Source organism: Ochotona curzoniae, unplaced genomic scaffold (genome assembly GCF_017591425.1).
Source record: "Ochotona curzoniae isolate NIBS_2020 unplaced genomic scaffold, NIBS_Ocur_1.0 scaffold_4701, whole genome shotgun sequence".
NCBI lineage: Eukaryota > Metazoa > Chordata > Mammalia > Lagomorpha > Ochotonidae > Ochotona > Ochotona curzoniae.
In genome coordinates this window covers 60,015,539-60,036,446 of record NW_024467122.1, presented here as the reverse complement: position 1 = coordinate 60,036,446, position 20,908 = coordinate 60,015,539, and the positions used below count along the sequence as shown (strand labels likewise).

Sequence of the window (20,908 nt, the reverse complement as noted above, 5' to 3'; positions counted from 1 at the left end):
CTGAAGTTAGCTGATGGGATTCAATCCATTTCCCCATCCCAGTGGCCGAGATCCACAAATTTGAGCCATTACTGATACCTCTCTGGTTGTTCATTAGTAGGAAGCAAATCCAGGACTTGAACAGCGCCCTCTGATAGGGGAAGCAGGAGTTTCAAGCGACATCTTACCCACTTACATAAATACCCTCCCCACTAAGGTGTTTCTCTTTTGAGCTGCTCTATCAGCAAAGCTTTGTGATTTGATAAGAGGGAAAAAAAAAAACGATAGATAAAAAATCACAATATAACCCTCCTAAATTGGGTCAGAAATACATTTTACACATTGTACCACACCTGGTGGTGACAGATACAACACTTGGGAAATAGTTTCAATCTCCTAGCACTTACATTAAAATGCACTGGCCAGCACTGTGGTGCAGACAGCTAGGCCTCCACCTGTGATGCCAGTGTCTCCTATGGAGGCTGTTTCATGTCCTGGCTGCTCTGCTTCCCATCCAGTTCCCTGTCTATGGTCTGAGAAAGCATAGGGGATGGCTCAAGTCTTGGACCTTGCACCTGAGTGGAAGACCCAGAAGTTTCTGGCTTCCAACTTCAAATTGGCTTAGCTCTGATCCTTGCAGCCATTTGGGAAGTAAACCAAATGAAGGATGAAGATCTGTGTCTCCTTCTCTCTGTAACTCTGCTTTTCTTTTTTTTTTAAGATTTATTTTTATTATTTTTTCATTGGAAAGGCGGATATACAGAGAGGAGAGACAGAGAGGAAGATCTTCTGTCCGATGATTCACTCCCTAAGTGAGCACAACGGCCGATACTATGCTGATCCGAAGCCAGGAGACGCTTCCAGGTCTCCGACGCGGGTGCAGGGTCCCAAAGCTTTGGGCCGTCCTCAACTGCTTTCCCGGGCCACAGGCAGGGAGCTGGAAGGGAAGCGGGGCTGCCGGGCTAGAACTGGCGCCCATGTGGGATCCCGGGTGTGCAAGGCGAGGACCTTAACCACTTGCGCCACCGTGCCGGGCCCTGTAACTCTACTTTCCAAATAAGATTAAAATCAAGTCTGGGGTTAGGATGGAGAACAGCAAAACACTGAATAGCGGAGTCAACCAGAAAATAATCACTTCTCTTTTCAGGTATTTCCATGTTACTCATCTGGCCAAAATATCTCCCTCTGAACTTGTGTGTGCTCTGCCTGTACGTGTGGTTATAGTAAGGTAAATTTTCTCTCACTGCTAACCATCTTTGATAAAGACCACAGTTGCAGTTCTACATGAACAACTTTTGTAAAGTATGTTCCACAATTTAAAATGACTGAGAATAGTCCTGTTCAAATCCACTTCAGGTATCATTTTGATACAGCCAGTTAGACCACATCTTGCAATGACAACATCCCATATCAGAGTGCTGTTTCATGTTCCAGCTGCACTTCTTCTGACTGAACTTCCTGCTGATGTATCAGAGAGGCAGAAGATGATGGTTCAAGTTGTTGGGCTCCTACCCCAAGGGAGAGACTCAGATGGAGTTCTGAGCTCCTGGCCCAGGCATGATTATTGTGGGCATTTGAAAATTAAATGAATGAATGTAAGACAGACAGACAGACACACACTACCCTTTCAAAAACAGTAAAATAATTAGGTAGTGTTTCAATAAGTTAGGTGACAAAATGCTACTGCAAACTCTGGAAATATTTAACACTTTCTGCCCAAAGATATGATTAAAAACAATGGATGACTTTACTTTTGCAAGTAGATGAGGTTATTGTCAAAATGATTTAACAAATGGAATATCAGTTCCAGCAGCAAAGGTAAGTAACAAATTCCAAAATCATAATGCTTAAATTGTGAATACTGAAGTATTGGCTTAAACACAGACACATAAACCAATGCAACAGAATTCAGAGCCCAGAAATAAATCCATGTATTTGTCTCCAACTGATTTTCAAGAAAGGTGCCAAGAACACGCAAGGAGGAAAGTACGATCTCTACAATAAATGGTGCTGTGGAAGCTGGTTATCACCTGCAGAAGAATGAAACTCAAATCTTACTATGCACTGTAAATAAATGATAGCAGAAAATGGATACTTGCCTCAAGTGTATGACTCAAAAGCATAATACTACCAAAAAAGAAAATATAGCAGAAAGTTGCCATGACATTGGTCTGAGCCTGATTTTCCTGATGGGACTCCAAAAGCATGGGCAATACAAGCAAAAAAAAAGGGGGGGGGGGCAGAAGGAATTATTCACATCAAATATGGCATCTGTACTGCAAGGGAAATAACCATCAGATGAACATATAGTCAACCAAAAAAGAAGGAAGTGTCTGAAAACTATACATCTGATAAGGTCTAAATGTGCAAACTACTCAATAGCAATAAAACAACCTAATCAGAAATAAGCAAAAGGCTTGCATACATGCTTCCCAAACAAAACAAATAAATGGCCAATAGGTTTATGACAAAATGTTCAACATCATTAATCATCAGGGAAATGCATATTAAAACCATCATATCACCTCACTCTGGTGACAAGGTCAAAGTGGTAGGCATGTCGCTTGGCAGTTAGGACACCATGTTAGTGCACTGTGTTCACAGACTGCATGGGTTCATTTCTGACTTGACCTCAGCTTCCACTGCTGCAGACCTTACAAGTCAGTGGTGACAAATCAAGTGGTGGGATTCTTGTTACCCAACTGAGTCCCTGGCTTGCAGCTTCAGCCTCAGCCCAGCCCTGGTTTTTGGGTAGTTGGTGAACCAACCAGAAGATTGGTACTCTGTCTCCCCTCACTCCCATTGTCTCTCCTTGCTTCTTAGATTTATAAACAATAAAAATGAAAGACAGGAACAGGAGATCATGTTGAGGAGGATATGGTAAAAAAAAAAAAAAGAAAAAATATATGGTTGGAAGGAGTGGAAATTAGTACAGCATTGTGAAAATGGTATCTGTCCAAAGGAAATGAACTCCAATTACTGAAGAGTTGCCTGTACTCTTATGGTTAATATGGCACTGTTCCCAAAGGTCAAAATAAGGAAACAACCTATGTGTGTACTGAAGGATGAGAAGATGAAGCAGATGTGATATAAGTACAGTGGAATGCTTCTGAATCATAAAGGTAGAGAAATCCTGTCAGTGTGTAAACTGGAGGACCCTCTATTAAACACAATTATCTAGGCATGAAAACCAAATGCCACATGAAAGCAAGGATGGGGCTACAAGTTGCCCTCTCTTCAATGTGCATAAATTGTGTGTGGACCTATTCCTTCATGTGTATGCTCTAATGGCACCCTATGGTACCTCAATTATCACTGTTTTGTTTACATTGAACTTTTCTCTCTTCCCCTTAAAATAGGGTCTCCCTGGAATCATCAATATCTGTTACTCATTCATTACTGTGTCTCCATAGCTTTTATCCATGCATCTCAGTGTCTGTGTCTCCACCAAATTTCTATGTGAACCCCAAGAATCAAGGTTGTGAGATAAGCAGATTTTGGCTTTAAAAGGTGATTAGGTCACGGTGGTAGAACTCTCATGAATGGAATTACTGTGCTTATTAAAGAGGCTCCAAAGAAATCTCACACTACCACTCCAGTCAAAGGAAGACAGGCCTGCAAACCAGGAAATGGGTCATCCCCAGGCACTGAACATGCCAATGCCTTCCTCTTGGACTTTGCAACCTCCAGGACTATGAAGAAGAGATTTCTTCTTTTCTGAATTACCCTGGTTATGCTATTTTGTTCAAGGAGCCTTTACAGACTAAGAACCACTATTTCCTCAAATTATATACTCAGGAAAGGTGTCGTTACTTGATGATGATTCTGACTTCCTGTTGTATCCATATGCCTAAAAAGTTCTGACACATGGTCAACCACCAAGATGGAATTCTTGAAGGAATGAATGATTCAATAAAGTGGTATTCTCCTTAGAAAGATTATTAATACAAACAGCTAAATATGCTGGTGACTTTAAAATAAACTGTGTCCTAACAATTCTGGTCGTAATACAAATTAGATGAAGAAGTCCAATGCCAAAACACAAGTTAGTTGATAAGCATAAAGATCAAAAACAATGGTCTAATTTCTTTCTTTCATTTGATAATGTGGAGGCATAACCATAGTCTCACAAAATCCTAACATTTTGTTGAGATACCTGGAGCTTCACTTTATAATAAAATACTAACTAAACACACAGATAAAATGTGTTTGGTTCCACAGAAATAATCTCCCTGTATGACTAAATCTTTCAAACCTTACATGAAATTCCCAGAAAGTGCTGGGCGGTGAGTACCTCACCTGTCGGAACATTATTAGAAATGTGTATGTTTGCATAAACAGATGAAAATAATAAAATTCCACTCAAACTCTCATGACATAACTAGCCACTCCAACTGACCCCACAATCTAAAACATTTGAAGCAGCCTTCTTCTCTGAGAAAAGGAACAGACTATCATTCTTACTGTCACAAATTAGAAAATTGCCTTTGTGTTAGATGGATGACAGCATTCGCCATGTGGAAACTGATTCTTCATGTCCTTGATAAAACACTCATTCCTACAGCAAACTTGTAAGCCTTTTCTTTCCTAAAATGGCCCAGAGGAAAGAACAGCTTTTTATGTAACACACCTAAATCAATTGTACCCTCTAAGAAAATTCTCCAGGGTGAAAAGAGAATGCATTTATAGTAAGTGTGAAGAGTCTTGGATGATTAGGAAGTTGAGCCTTAAGGTTCATGCTATTTACCAGCAAAATAAATTCAACACGTTTTCCTGTGATGTGAGGTATACGGGAGAAAGACTGAAGAAGGTGCTACGAGCCACTGACTTAGTACACACTTCCTCTTATGTTTCACTTCTCCAAAGCCATCTTCAAAGAAACAGGAATACACTTAAATGAAGAGAAGGGATAGCTAATGCAAGGAAGATTATGAAGCTGTGTTGGACCTGACGTGGGTTGCACAGGGTCTTTAAATATCAAAACAGACTGTACTTTGAGTTCTGCTTTTCATTGGGTGGCATGGGAAAGGAAAGTCCACAAGCATTAAGTAGTTTTGTTCTTTCCCAAGGTCACAAAGTTCACCACTACACAGGTACACATTCTTCACTGAATTCCTTCATTTTGGGTTTTTAAGAACTTGAAGGCAGTAATTCTGAGATAAGTTTAAAAATCTCAGTTTCTGTATTGCCTTGTAGTTATTGCTGTGGGTGGTGATTCGTTATTTTCCTTGGGATTTTTCTGGTGCCCAGAAGCAAGATTTGAAAACAGCAGAGCTGGGCCTGGCGCCATGGCGCAGTGGTTAAGGTCCTCGCCTTGCATGCCCGGGATCCCATATGGACTCCGGTTCTAATCCCGGCGGCCCGACTTCCCATCCAGCTCCCTGCCTGTGGCCCAGGAAAGCAGTTGAGGACGGCCCAAAGCTTTGGGACCCTGCACCCGCGTCAGAGACCTGGAAACGTCTCCTGGCTTCGGATTGGCATAGCATCGGCCGTTGTGCTCACTTGGGGAGTGAATCATTGGACGGAAGATCTTCCTCTCTGTCTCTCCTCTCTGTATATCTGCCTTTCCAATAAAAATAAAATAAATCTTTAAAAAAAGAAAAAAAAAAAGAAAACAGCAGAGCAATATTGACTCACTGGCCAACCAGCTTAAACATGAAGAGAGTTTTACTCATAAACATTATTTTTCTAGTTTTATTCTTTGCTGGATAACAGTAGGTTAGGACTCAAGTTAGTTTAGTTGCAAAAATGTCACCTTTAAATGATAATCAATACTATCTCCGAAAGGTTATTTTAATAGAGAATGAAAAATGCTAGTATTTTAAAACTCTCCCAATGATTAGAAATGAATAATCAATGTGGTATGCTTTATAATAATTAAATGCACCAAAATGGTGAAATGCATATCTTTAACAGCTGAATGAAACTTGTCCTTTCTTTTTTGTTAACTTGAACTTTCTGAAAAATCTTTGACATCCAGACATATGGCAGAAGTTCAGATAAAGGTATTTCTGAAATACAACTTTTGATTCTGATTTAATTATAAGTATGTAATGAGTTTCATAGTGTAATCAGAACGTTTGCAATGTTGCAATGATATGATATGATTCCATTTCAAGATTTCCTTTTAAAAATGCTTGAACAGAACTCAAGTGTGCTTCTAGGTTGTTTTATTTTATTCTCACTTAAACCTAATTTTTTTACTATAGAGTTGTGTTAACATATCAATATAAAAAGAGTGGATATAGGTTTTTCCGGAAAGTTCATTTATTATCAAGAACTTGTGACTATCAAAACAGTAAATGAAAAATTTATACGTATATTGAGTAATTTTTGCTCCCAGAGTTACTGGATTATCCAGCACTCTTTTTGTTTTGACAGGATGGCAACAAACTGTGTTATCAAAGCAAAATTGTACATAAGTTTCAGAAAATTTTGTTTGGAGCTGGCTCTGTGGCAAAGCAACTTACTGTGCCTGTAGCACCTGTATTCCATGTGGACATGGATTCATCTCTCTGTTGCTCCACTTTGAATTCAGCTCTCTGCTAAACGCCTGGGAAAAAGTGGAGGATGGCCCAAATCGTTGGGCTCCTACACCACAACAAAGACCTGGAAGCTTCAGGCTCCTGGCTCTGGACCAGTCCAGTTCCATCCTTTGTGGCTATTTAGGGGAGTAAATCAGCAGATAGAAGATTCCTCTCTTTCTCGCTCTCCTCTCTTTGTAACACTGCCTTTCAAATAAAAATAATTATTTTATTAAAAATTCCATGAAAGGCTATTACAATAAGGAGCAGGGCTTAAAAATTTTTACAGGGGCAGAAATGTGGTCTAGCTGAAGTCAGTTAAGATGCATGCATCTGTTATCATAGTAACTGGGTTCAAATCCTGGTTCTGGCTTCCAGTTTTGCCTTTTTATTAATGCGAACCCAAGGAGGATGCAGCAATTGCTCAAGTAATTTGGCTTCTGCCACTCATGTGGGAGACCAGGTTTGAATGTCCGACTTATGGCTTTGATCTGGCCAGTGTCAACCATTTCAGACATAGGAGAAGTTAATCAGCTGGCTGGAATATTCTCTTTCTTGCTCTCCTCTCTTCTCCCCTCCCACCCTTTCCCTTTCAAACAGTCACAGAAAAATGAGATCTCTAAGAAGTAGAGAAAAATGTTATGTTTATAAATTTTCTAAAGTAAGCACCCTAAGCAAAAGGCAAGCAAAGGGTCTTTGGGTTAGGTCATTGAATGGTGCAAGGGCCAGGATGAGAGGGATGCCAAGGGTCCAGAGACAGAAAGAAGCTTGTCTAAAATTCTATCAAGCTGAGAGAACAATGAAAGTTGTTTTGAGCAGTACCCGAAGCTAAAAGAAAGGAATAATAAAAATTCAATATTAATCAGGTAGATATATACTATCATATCTTGGTAAGGTGTATGTTAGTTTGTAACAATAAAACAAGATGTTTTGCTTCTACATGTCTGTCTGCATTTCTTTTATCCTTAAGACTTATGTTTGGTGACATATGGCCCTCAAGTCAAATCTTGACTATGATTTGCTTTATTGTGAACAAACATATTTACAAACTTTATTTCTAAGAACTCAGCTATGTCTTTGCATTATGAGGTTCACAAAATATTTGCAGTCTCTATCTTTACAGCAAATAAATACCAACCTTTTCCTTAGACTGTTACTTAGTATTATCAGGGACTTGTCAAATCTGAGTCATGTTTATCTAAGACTCAATTTATCTGTGAATCACTTCACAGTCAAAAAGTATTTATTTTCTTTGTATTCCTATTGTTTATTTTGATTAAGAAGCAAAAGAAAAATTACATGTTACAAAACAAATGCTTATTTGTTTTCTTTCGACTTTCTGACATTTAGTATTTTTTCATTTTATTGTGACTGTATTCTTAGACACAGGAAACACGGAAATGATTTGACATCTGCTCCCATAGATACTTTGGGATAGATTTATCTGTGTCATTTATTCAACCAGGAATCTTTCCAGAAGCAGGTTTGGACACAGCAGCTCATTTGCATTAGACTGTTAATCATAGATGAATTTTAATTGTGTGAAACTTTTACACTAGGTGTTCTCTGGAGTTAGAGCCATCCTTGCAGGAGACAGAAGATAGAAGATGCAGGCACACACCCCGTTATGGATTCTCAATTACAAAACAAGTTGCTGCAAAAGGAGTGATCTCCCTGATACTGGATGTGAGCCGGCAGAACAATGAGGGTCAATCCATAGCAGAGATTCCTGATTTGGGAGGCACATTTAGTTGGATGACTTCTAATGTCTCATATGTGTCTAAAATTCTGAGCATCCACATCAATTTTGCTTGAAATTTACCTAAAGGCTGTTTTATATCAGAGAGAACATGTATTTGTCCTTAAATATATTTATGCAGCATGATGTTGGATATTCTACCTCTACCCACACCTAATACTTCATGATACAGTTAAAAAGCAGCTAATCTTATAACTGTTAGGAACTACACTACTGTAATCAGTTGAGGAATAATATCAATAATAGCAGAGGTTGGGGAATGGGGTAGGAAAAAGGGAAAAGCCCTCTAGCTACAGAACTGTTTCTGGTAAATAATGAATACATTTATAAAATAATCTGAATATCTTATCTATAGATTATCTAGCATCAGAACACTTAATAAGCTGAAAATGCACACACAATTGCTCTATCAGTAAATAAAAACATATATTGCTATATTTTATCGTTCTCCATTGTTAACAATGATTAAATGGTATAAACATTAAGTTCTGAAGAGGAACACTGGTTTTTGTCTGATTCATATCAATCATTAAGATGATTTACATGTAGTTTCTGATCCAGGATTTAATCAATTTATATGAAATTGTGATCTTATTTTAATATAAAATGTATTTAAGCATACAAATATAATGCAGGTTACACATGCTATGTATGTGAAAAAAAAAACATGTAGTTATACCAAAATCTCAAGAACTAAATTATAAGGAAGTAACGACCCAACTCTAAATCCCCACTGAAATTCCTCGGTATGAATTAGCTTTCTGGAGGAAGAGTATTGTGTAGAATCACATTTGTTCTCTAGTGTTTAGATTCTACACATGCTAAGGAAATGGTTATTTAATCATTTGGGGCAAGGCACTGTAAAGGCTCTGGATAGGTCTTTGATACAGAGAGACTCATCTTGACAAATCAAAGGTTAAGTTTCTCAGATATCAGAGAAGGCATTGGTTTTCAAACTTTAGAAGGTAAGAGAATCACGTGGAAGGCTTGTTAAAATACAGAGCTCAGAGTTCTGGGAATTTCTTAGTGCGTCTTTGTTGTGTTGGAGAATGTGTGTTTCTAAATCTCCAGGTGCTGCTTGCTGATGTTAATGGTCAGGAACATACTGGGAATGATCAAATCTCTGATATTTTACAGCTATTAGACGGGGGGAACACAGTGTCATTATGTATGATAAAATGTAACTGCATTTTAATCAAAGGTTCACATGAAACAGAAGTGAGATGAGTGTTCTTTTTCTAGATTACAGCAGAGATTACTTTTTACCATGGAAATATTCTTTAGTACTTACGTCATAGCTTGATATATGGATTCAATTCCATAGCGCATGGCAAATTCATCAACTATTTCTTGGGAGGCATCATCAAAGAAAACCTTCCAGGCCTCATCGCCTTTCACCTCTGGGATTTTCACGGCACCGTTAGATTTCACTTCGGTCAAGTAGTGGAATAGATTCTAAAAGCAAAATGGTTTTCAATTGTTCAGTGATTCCAAAGAATGGGACAAATATTGAACTATACATTTGCATTATTATCACAGCTATCTGTCTACAAGTGAAAGGAATATCTTGGATTTGAAACTAACATCAACTTTGATGCAAAATCTCCTTTTATTTCTGCTTGAGTCTAAACAGAGTCACTGGTTCTAATGTTTCGTGCGTATCACATATTTTTAGTAGCAAATAACCCTTTTTTGCAGGTAACATGTCTATAAGATAGACATATTTTACATTCAGTGATTCCTGAGTAAACAAGATAAAAGTGTGATGTTGACTGTGCTTATTCAGGATGCTATAATAGCAACAAATCTGGAGGATTAGCTGCAAAAAGATTAAGATTCAGAACAATACAAAGCTTGAAAACAAAAGTGTGACAGAAAAAAAGTTCATCCCTCCCCTCCCAATTGCTGCTAGCTTCTAAAAAGTTTGGTAGTTGGTACTTGGAGTAAGCCTAGGTCAACCAAAGGTTCATTTCCCAGATTTCCATTCTCTCAGGATTTTGCACTACCAGAAGACTGAAATAGGAGGCATACTGCAGGTATCTGATCTAAATCTTCTTCGTGCATATTTAAGGCCAGAGGACCACATCACACCTGTTCAAGGGATTTCTTTCAATTAGTCTGCAGGATTGTTTATATTCCTTGTGTTAAAATGTTAAACCTTAGCCTTATACCACAATCTTATGATATGTAAATGTCTTAAATATCATACTTATTTTAAAAAATGGGCTGTGAGTATTCATATGCATAAATTTCCATAGACATATGTATGAAAAATACACAGAAAGGGAAACTGTTTCTCAAATGTCTTTTTCCATACTCAGTAGGCATTTTTATCATTTTGTGTATACATGAAAGTATATTCTTCATATTTTATCTTATATTTATTTGAAATATGACACAACTATCAGTTAAATTAGGGAATGTCCCTAGTGATACTTCTAGGTAATTTCTCAGACATAATGTATTCAATAGAAGCAAAGATCATTTGTGTGTCTGTACTAAGGAAACAAAGCAAATTGGCCAATATGCCATGCAAATTCATGCTTGGTGCATGCTTTTGGGTAGGTGTGTACTGTCCATAGGTGGGTAATCCCATTCTTATCCTTTCTATAGCTATATGTGTTTGTGCAAGGAGTTGTTAACATGGGAAAGTGCTAAGTAGTAGGAAGCCCTTCAGTGTACTCCGAATTGGGGGGAAATGTAACTACGTATGACACTAGCTCTCAAAGCCACTGTAACAGCATCTGTATTTTCAAGGGAAGGAGCATATAGTCACAACAAGCCTCAATGAGAACTGAAGCTGAACTCAGAATTCACAAAGCAATCACCATTTGGTCTTCTCCTACATTGCTAAGATACTATAGTTTTAATGCTTCCAAAATATTTGTTGGGATTTATTTATTCAATTGATACTTTTAACTCCTTTCTCCCTCTTCAGATAAATAATGATTTATCATATTTCATCTACTAATACCTGTTTCATGGGCTTCCTATAAAATGATTATAGGACAAGCTCTTCATGGGGATAAAGCACAAGACTTTGACATCTTAGCACATCACCTGTTCTATGATAAAGTCAGAACTCAAAGAACTGTACAAGCCCTATTGGGTTTTAATCAAACACTCTGTCTTATGATCCCTAATCAAGACCATTTTCTTCTTCAAATTTATTATCTATAAAATTCAACATATTTACCTCATGTAAACATGTATATTGTATATGGTATGGAGCAACTTTCTCTTCTCCTTTAATTTCCACGTTGATTTTCAATCGAATGGCACCAGATACAGCAGACTTATCTGTCCGTTTTTCTGTTTAAACAAAAACGTAATTGTCATTTCAGCAACACTGTATTTCCCATAGAAGTTCTCAGAAACTGTAAAAAAGGGACCAGAGGCTAAAACTCATTTTTTTTCCTAATAAAAACAATACAAAATATTTTCCTATCGTGCCCTTATTAACTTTATTTCAAGAAATATCCCAATCTGAAAACCCTATCACTCTGATATAAATACATGTGTTCTTGATGAACAATGAAATCAAATAAATCATTTCGCACTTAAAAGCAAGGTAAGTAAAGTATGCAGCTAACCAGGAAAGCATTTTATCTAAAGGCTTCCATTGCTCAATTTATTCTCTTTCTTTCTGCGCTTGAAAAGATAGCCTGAAATTCGGGTAAACAAAAATCCCTCTATTCATACATAATTGCCACTGTTTGTGATTCATAAAGAGATATTGTGTATAGCTCAGGTTTTCACAGAAATTATATATATATATATGCATAAATCATATATAATTATGGTTTATTCAGCCAAATACTGTGAGTCTAAGAATGGACATCAGCTGTGAGCTGATCAATAGCTATGAGAGTAACAATGTTATAGTGAGGGAATTTTTAGAATAGAAGTTCAGGTGAGGGACCTAAGTCTGACATCATTTACACAGGTCAAATATTAGGAGCAAGCTGACCCACATGCTTTGTAAGATGTAGCTAAATCCTGAGGGCTAGCTTCCTATTGTAGAATGTCTGCTGATTTCTTATCATTATTATTTAATAGTCATTGTGTTACAAAGATCCTTCCCGTAGCAGTGTGGGATCTTTGGAGCATGAGCTGAGAAATGTTTGGTTATTGACAAGGATTAAAACACTGTGATGAGGTGAGGGGTCTGGGTCTTCCTACCCGCCACCTCTTCCTCAGGAAGAAAACAAGAGAAGTGTTACAGTTCTTAGGTTGTAACTATTGTCGTGGTAATGGACCTATCGATGTATGCGTGGATTGGACACCAGGGCTTTTAGCCAAGTCTTTCTTTGTACAGTGGAATGAGTTCTAAGAGATGAAGCAAGGGGGAAGTTATACCACGACTGAGAGTGTAGCAATTGTGAGAACTGAACCTAAGGATAGATTACACATAAATTTTAAGAAAATTAAACCTTGTTCTGTCTTTCTCTCAAGGGCCGAACACCAGCTATAAGGCTGCAACTGAGGAGAGGTTGGCAACGGTTTACAATATTGGATTGCACTTGTTCCTCCCCTAGGCCTTAGGGGACAGGTTCTATAAAGGGGTCGATTAGCTAATATTTCCAAGAGCTCATGAAAATTTCTCAGCAAACTAAATATGCTCACATTCTTTAAAAAGAATGAAGTTTTTCAACCTCTCCTTTGAATTACATTTCTGTCTTGTCTCAAGTATGTGTTAGAGTACTATAGATCACTGTCCAGATACAGGTAGATCTCTTTAATAAACATGTAATTTGTGAATCTTGCATAGACAGTGGCCTGAGGTTTACCTTTATTTAATATATTTATGTTCATATCTAAAGCTATGTAACACTTTAAACAAGTTAGAGAGATATTCATTATAATTGACATAAAAAAAAGAAAAAGAAAAAAACCCCTAAGCCAGGGCCAGTATTGTGGCATAGTAAGCTAGTCCTCTGCCTGCAGTGCTTCATGCCCCTGCTGCTATATTTTTTTATCTTGCTCCCTGCTTATGGCCTGGGAATGCAGCAGAAGATGGCTCAAGTCTGTGGGTCCCTAGACCCATGTGGGAGACACAACTGAAAGCTCTAGCTTTGAATCAGCTCAGCTCTTGCCATTGTGGCCACTTGGGTAGTGAAATAATGGATGGAAGATCTCTTTCCTTCTCACTGTCCCTCTGCAAACCTGCAATTCCAATAAAATTTAAAATTTCATAACATCCTATACCAAAAATATAGAAGTATCAATTTTCATTAGAGAGTATGTCTTAAAGTGTTTTTTATAAGATTTTAGTTCAGCATGAATCATGCATATCCATATAAGTTAAATGTTTTTAAAGATTTGTTTTAATTGGAATGGCAGATTTACAGAGACAGAAAGATCTCCCATCTGATGCTTCATTCTTCAGATAGCTGCAACCACTGGAGCGGAGCCAATCCAGAGCCAGAAGCCTCTTCCAGGTCTCCTGTGTGGGTGCGGGGTCCCAAGGACTTGGCCATCCTCTGCAGGGAGCTAAATAAGTAGATTGGTTAGGACATGAAACAATGCTCATATGGGATGCTGGCACCACAGGAAGGGGGATTAGCCTGCTGAGCCACCACACCATCCCCTGATAAATGTTTAATTAACATATAAATTACAGTTTTATGGATTACCTGTGCACTTTTCTCATTACTTTGTTCACTGTCATACTGCTTGAACTATAGAAGTTTTGAAGAATACAAAAATCATTTTTAATTTTTTAATGAGAGTATCCTAGATAGGACTGTGCCAACTATTCTTCATTTCATGAGCAGCATGCACTCCAAATAATTAAAACATTTTTGAAGTTATGAGTAAGATATTTTTCGATCATGTCCTTTGCAGAAACTGAGATGATCCATGTATGCTTACCATAAATCACTATTCAATATCCCATGCTATTATTTAATACTATCAAAAGTAACATTTAAATTTATCTTTAATTTCTGATTCTATAATAAAACTTTAATTAAAAACTATGTCTATTAAATTGGTTCTGAATATCATTTTCGTCAGTTAGCTGAACCCCACACAATATTTGCCTTTCCTATCTGAAGACTACTTTTTAAATAAATATTTGAAAAAAAAGTTAAGACATGCTATTCCTTTATTGTCAAAGTATTCCTTAATAAGTCAGAAGGAAGTACGACAAGCAGTATTCAATTCTGATCCAGGCTTCTGCTTTGCTCCGTATACACTGAACAGATTTTTTGAAGTGGTATGAATTAAACCATTAAGTACAACATTTTCATCCTGCTGAGGATATCCTGTGTTTATCTGTAAAAGTTTTTGTTTATTCATCTCAGACTTACCAAAATGCTTTTTTACTAATGCTACATTTGAATAATTAATAGTCTCTTGTTACCAATTAATCCATCTAAAGTCCAGTAGCATACTTTAGGGCAGAAGTGGTTATTTTTACTTATATGGGAATATAACACATCCCAGTTGTACTGCAACTTGATTTAATTTGCTTTGAAATAGATATACAGATAATCACCTAAGTTGTACCAGACATCCATTTCTCCACTCAAAGTCCGCACTTCTACAATTGTCTGTCCCAGAAAATCATCTGATTCCTTTTTAAAATGTTGCTTGACTCTGGATTTAATGTCATCATCTTCATCCCACACTCTGACTTTGATTCGATCTGTGGAGTTATGGCACTCACTGAAAATAAATATGGATAAATTAACAAGCACCAATGACTGTCTTAAATAGGATACAATATAAGTTACTTAGTATAGAACTATTGAATACAGAAAAGCATGATACATTACTGATACATTTGAGTTTCAATTCACACATTCCACCTATGTTGCAGGTATTTAATGTGAGTGTATAAACAGAAATAAATAAATAAGAACACTTTTATTTCTCCTATATTAGAGTTAGAACATAATGCAATTAAAAAAAATTTATGTGTAGGTTCAACCATATATTATGTGGATTGTGCATAAGATAAATAATTGTAAGTTATTTAATATCAAAGGGTTCATTGGATCTGATAAGGCTGAAAATTAGCAACTACTATTAACTTCCATGGATCTCTGCTTAGCTTAGCTATAAAATGGAAAATGGGTATTACCTGTCCTAAGAGTTGTTCATGGTTAATTACGGAGATGGTGCCAGATACATGGTATTTAGCCTATAATAATCATTATTGTTGTATTATTATCTCATGAATTTTTTTTAAGTTTTGACCTGTGTTTGCTAATAAATTTATTCTTGACAAAATTCATGGCATGCATCTCTTAAATGAGAGAAATTTTCTAAGTAAAATGTGGTAGAGAAGGAGAAAGGAGAAAGAAGGAGACAGGTAGAGAGGAAGGTAGGAGGTAACATTACTCCTCAATATTACGTCTGTGGCAGCTACAAAGCTCACCCTCCACCAGAGAGATCAGTCAGAATAATGCAACTGTCTACCCCTGTTCAAAATATACACACACAGATACACACTCATACACCACACACATGCAAATACGTACACACCACATATACATGCCACTACATGCACACCACACACCAGACACACACACAACACATACATACCACACATACAAACACATACGAACCACATAAACATGCCACACACCAATACATACACATCACACATACACACGCCCCCACACGCACATCACACACATGCAAACATATACATACCACATACACACACCCCCACAGGCATACCACACACCCACATACCACACACATATACACACAAATCACATACATAGACACACACCCCACATGCACATCACAAACACGCCATAGACAAACCCACACTCAGTGCACACACACATACTACACAGAGTACACACACACACACACCACACACACACACCATATACATACCTGACACACAGATCACACACAAACTCCAAACAGACATACTACACACACACACCACACCACACACAGACTCCACACATCCACACCATAGACATACCACAAACATATATCACACATGCAAGTAACACATATACCACACACACCGCACCGACACATAGACCCACAGATACACACCATATGTAGCACACACAAACACAACATGTACACACATCACACACATACACACACAGCTGAAATTATTGTAGCCAGGATATTGGAATAATACAAAACTGGCAATTTCACTGAAACCAGTATCAAAAATCGGTAAAATTCTAACTTCTTTCCCTTGAAACAAAAGACTATATAGAGACAAAATCTACTACTAGTTTGTTTGCTTCACTCTCATATCAAGATTTAAAGCAATTTTAGAGGACTGAGTAAAATTAATTTTATTGTCATAAGCTTAATACTTGAAGCATTACAAAGAGAGAAATATATTCTTATTTACCCTCTTTTGTTTTTTTTACATTTTATTATCATTTTATTTAAAGATTTTTATTTTATTTTCATTACAAAGTCAGATATAAAGAGAGGAGGAGAGACAGAGAGGAAGATTTTCCATCCAATGATTCACTCCCCAAGTGACCACAACGGCCAATGCTGCGCTGATCCGAAGCCGGGAACCAGGAACCTCTTCCAGGTCTCCTGCACGGGTGCTTTGGGCCATCCTTGACTGCTTCCCCAGGCCACAAGCAGGGAGCTGGATGGGAAGTGGAGCTGCTGGGATTAGAACCGGAGCCCATATGGGATCCCGGCACGTTCAAGGCGAGGACTTTAGTCGCTAGGCCACACCGCTGGGCTCCTTATTATTATTATTATTATTATTTTATGATACAGTTCCATAGGCTCCTGGCATTTCCCTTATCCTCTTCCCAATTCCCTCCCTCCCACCTAGTTCCTGTATATCATTACTAACATATGACTGTGTATCAAGAACTATATTTATCCTCTTTTGATTAGATATATCACCAGAGTTCATGCATTCTTTAGGAAATTACAATCTAATGCACACATACACATGAATATATACATGTGTATATACATATATATATACATGTGTATATATATATATCCCTAGATTGCCATTATGGAAAAATTTTCTAAAACGTATCCCATCTATTTAGAAGATGTTTTCAAACTCATTTTTATTATATAAAGTAAATGTTTTACTAGCTAAACATATAAACAAGTGAGAATCCAAATAAAACAGTGATAACAGACAGAAGGTCTTTAGAAAGTCCATGAAAATGTATATTATGGAATTTTTATGTACTGATGTCAAAATAGTTTTGTATCAAAAGAAACTTAGATTTAATTCCATTTTCCATGAACTTTGCAAATACTGTCATAATGTACATGATAAAAATAATACCTACTTATCTATAACTCAATCAACACATGGACATATATGCATTATGTGTATACATTACCTATACATAGTATAATTGAATATATATTACACAGCAAAAAAAGAAAAAAAGAACACTACTTTTTTCTGATTCGAATTAGCTGTGTACATTTCTGTTACTAAATTTTTACTGAATTTCCCTGTATTATTTTACTTATGAAATCAGAAAGGTCGGTATGCCCTAATCCATGCATACATTCAACCAGTCAATCATTTAGCACACAGTGAAGTTTTACTGTTATATTAGGAACAACTGGGACTTAGTAAGACATAAAAATCGCTAAATCAAGTGTTTCAATTTGTTGAAGAGAATTTGAGTCTTCATTTTTTTCACTGTTACTGGTTTCTCATCTTTAAATTCCCAATTTTGGAATGGTTGTGCATTTTCATAATCACAACAGGAAAAAAATTTCCTGTAAGTCCATTCCAGAATCCCCAACTGTTACCATGTTACATTATTGGCTCTTTGTCACAACTAACACTGGTTTTTACTTTTGTTTCCTCATATTTCGTGGCCAGCTGCTACTACTTTTTCTTTTTCCTTTTTTTTTGTTGTTGTTCAACAAGTTGTCTTGAGAACTTTTTAAATAGTAAATATTTATTTTCATTACCTTTAAGATATATCCTGACAGAAATTTGCATTTTTATCTCTATAACAGAAAGACAGCCAGGACTGCTGTTTAGTAAGCACAGCAGTCAGAGATATAACTTGTGGTGGTGTGGGAGGTATAACCCAAGGCTGTCCACATTTCTGATTTCTGCTTCTATTATAGCTGTCTCCCTGCTTTCTTTATTCATCCCCTCAACTGAAGCTAGATAACGCACATTCCCAGACTTCTTTTTAACAATAATCCAAATGTTTGACCTGCACTCAACCAAATGTGAACTTGAAACTGAGCGCAGGGATTAAATGGCTTTATACGTAGGAACTGTCCTTTTGGCAACAATGACTTTTGGGACTTCACTAGTTTTCTATTGAGTTTCTGGTATTTCGTCTTGAGGAGTGAAACAATTGAATGTAATGGTGGTCTCTCCAAAGCATCTCCATGATACGACCAGATATTGTTAATACCAGATATTGTTAATAACTTGAGTTACTAATTTCAAGGAATAGAGGGATCTGAAAGTAACAGGACATAAAGTATGAAATACACTCTGTGGAGGAAATGAGGGGCAGTGAAGAATTAACCATAGTAGGTTGGAATGTACCAGTACAGAACAGCTGGTCAAACTGCTGAGTGCTAAGCATGTGAACCCTAGCCATATGCTACATGGGCATGTTTATTAGTGAAAACAAAAGAAAACATGCTCTTCATGTTGACATGTGCTTATCAAATCATGCCACAGTGAAAAATACTTTACAGAAGAGATTTTTGTTCAAATATTAGAGGTGGACAGGTTGTAAACAGGATGCCGAGTAGCACAAGGTATACCATAGAGGTTGATTTTATCTGTGCTTTGAAATAAAAATTGACCAAGAACATCAGATTTGGGAACCCTTCAGGGCTGAGAAAAGACATCTGCTCTGGGATCTAAAGAATCACTCGTATAAACAGATTTCTGAATGCAGTTTCTAATAGAGATGAAACTGTGGCTACAGGGTTTTTCAAATACCTTTTTTTAGGACTTCATTCAGTGATACTGAAGGGGAGGCAAAGTGAAGAACAAATCAGATTAAAGGTGCTGTTTTTTCACTTTAGTATATTATTTTATTGACCCCAAGTTTGTAATCATTGTATTAGGGGGCAGGCATTAAAAGAAAGGAGCCCACAGGGGCTAGTTAAAAATTTCAGACTCAAGAAACTGCCTTAAATTTTGGATGCCTAATAAATTTCTGAGAAACCGGTACTTCTGACTGCACCTCGAAATTGGCTGGCATCAGCTGTTCTTATACAAGAGCGAGTCCCAGAAGTCAGAGCAATAGACAAAGAGCTCTGTGTGCAACGTTCTCCAGCTAGAAGGATCATATGCCTGGATTTTCTGGGATGGCTGCAGTTTGTGGACAATGTGGATAGTATCATACTTTAAACGCATTTTAAGAGTTCTTTTTCATTTACTTTCATTTTACACAAAAGCCACTTTGAGTGTAAGCAATGACAAAACTGGAAGGGGAGGTGGTGGAGGCATCTACTCAGATGTGAATTGTCAGACTTGGAGCAAAGTGAATAAAGGCTATTCGGGAAGACATTCCAGAGTCTGTCAGGTTGGCTAATAAAGGAACAATTACTGCTGCTGGACCAGGAAGTTCATTGCGCATCTGTCCAGCAGTACTATACTTGTTGTGTACCAAGAAGAGTCGGATAGTTTTCATTTTTCCATTTAACGATTTGAAAGCTTAGAAAGTTTAATATTGTAGCTAACCTGTCTTCTCTTTTCACAAGGACATGGGGTGGGATGAGGGGGAGCATTAGGGGGATAATTTATCGGTGTCAAAATCAATAAAGAATCAAATATGCCACTTTCTGGAAGACTGTGTGATGGTCCTGGATGGTAATGTTAAAAAGAGTAACTGGCTATAATCTTGGGGTTTCTGAGATTAGAAGGGGAGAGGATTAATTCATTGCATTTTAAGCATGGACAGAATGGATATAAATGCTGTGTAGCCAAACAGGTGGTGGCAGGTATATTGTAAATCTGCTTGTCCAACAATCACTTCTTTTCAGTCTCTCTGCCTTTCTTTTCCCTGACCTTACACAATTTCCCAACCTCCCTTCAATTAGACATGCACACTTGCCAATGTTTTGCAGTGAGGTATAAACTACAATTTTCTGGTGCAATCCCTTCTGCTTTCTTCATTTACTATCCTGTCACATGAATGTGGAAGAACTTCCACTAAACATATTAAAGTAGAAACAAGAAGCTGTGACAGATCTTTCAGTCTGCAAATGCCGGACACGGGAAATGTGTGTTAAATGAAATAAATAAGTCTAGCTTTTTATTATTCCCAAGCTGTGGTTAAATGTGAAAAGGAACAAAACGTCAGTAAAACCAGATGGGAAATAAGTGAAAGTTCCTTGTGTCTCAATATGTCAGAAGGTATACATATGTTCAATTTATGAACTTTTATTATTTTTTATACATACTGTGTTGTAGGAATTCTGTAATTATTTAAAATGGGCTTCAAAATACTGAAATTTTGAAAAAAATTAAAAAGCTACATTTCAATGAAATTATAGGTCCTTGTAGTAGGCAGAATTTGGTAGCAAGACAAGTAACTCTGCATTCATCAGGAAAAAAAAAGTATCTTGTATTTTAGATGAAACATGGTGTTACTAAATCTTTTCTGCTAGAGCTTGCCAACATGGTTAATTAAACAATAATCCCTAATTTAGCAGTTTACGAATT

General features: G+C 37.1%; 1 protein-coding gene across 2 annotated transcripts in view; it reads right to left on the bottom strand.

Annotated features, from left to right (window-relative positions):
* Positions 1-20,908, bottom strand: part of UNC13C (unc-13 homolog C) — a 500,819-nt gene that overhangs the window by 262,437 nt on the left and 217,474 nt on the right. For both annotated transcript variants that reach the window (XM_040969448.1, XM_040969449.1), the window contains 3 exons: positions 14,765-14,934; positions 11,459-11,574; positions 9,554-9,717 (listed from right to left, as the gene is read on the bottom strand). In XM_040969448.1, the coding sequence (XP_040825382.1) occupies positions 9,554-9,717; positions 11,459-11,574; positions 14,765-14,934 (450 nt within the window). The remainder of the gene's footprint in view (positions 1-9,553; positions 9,718-11,458; positions 11,575-14,764; positions 14,935-20,908) is intronic.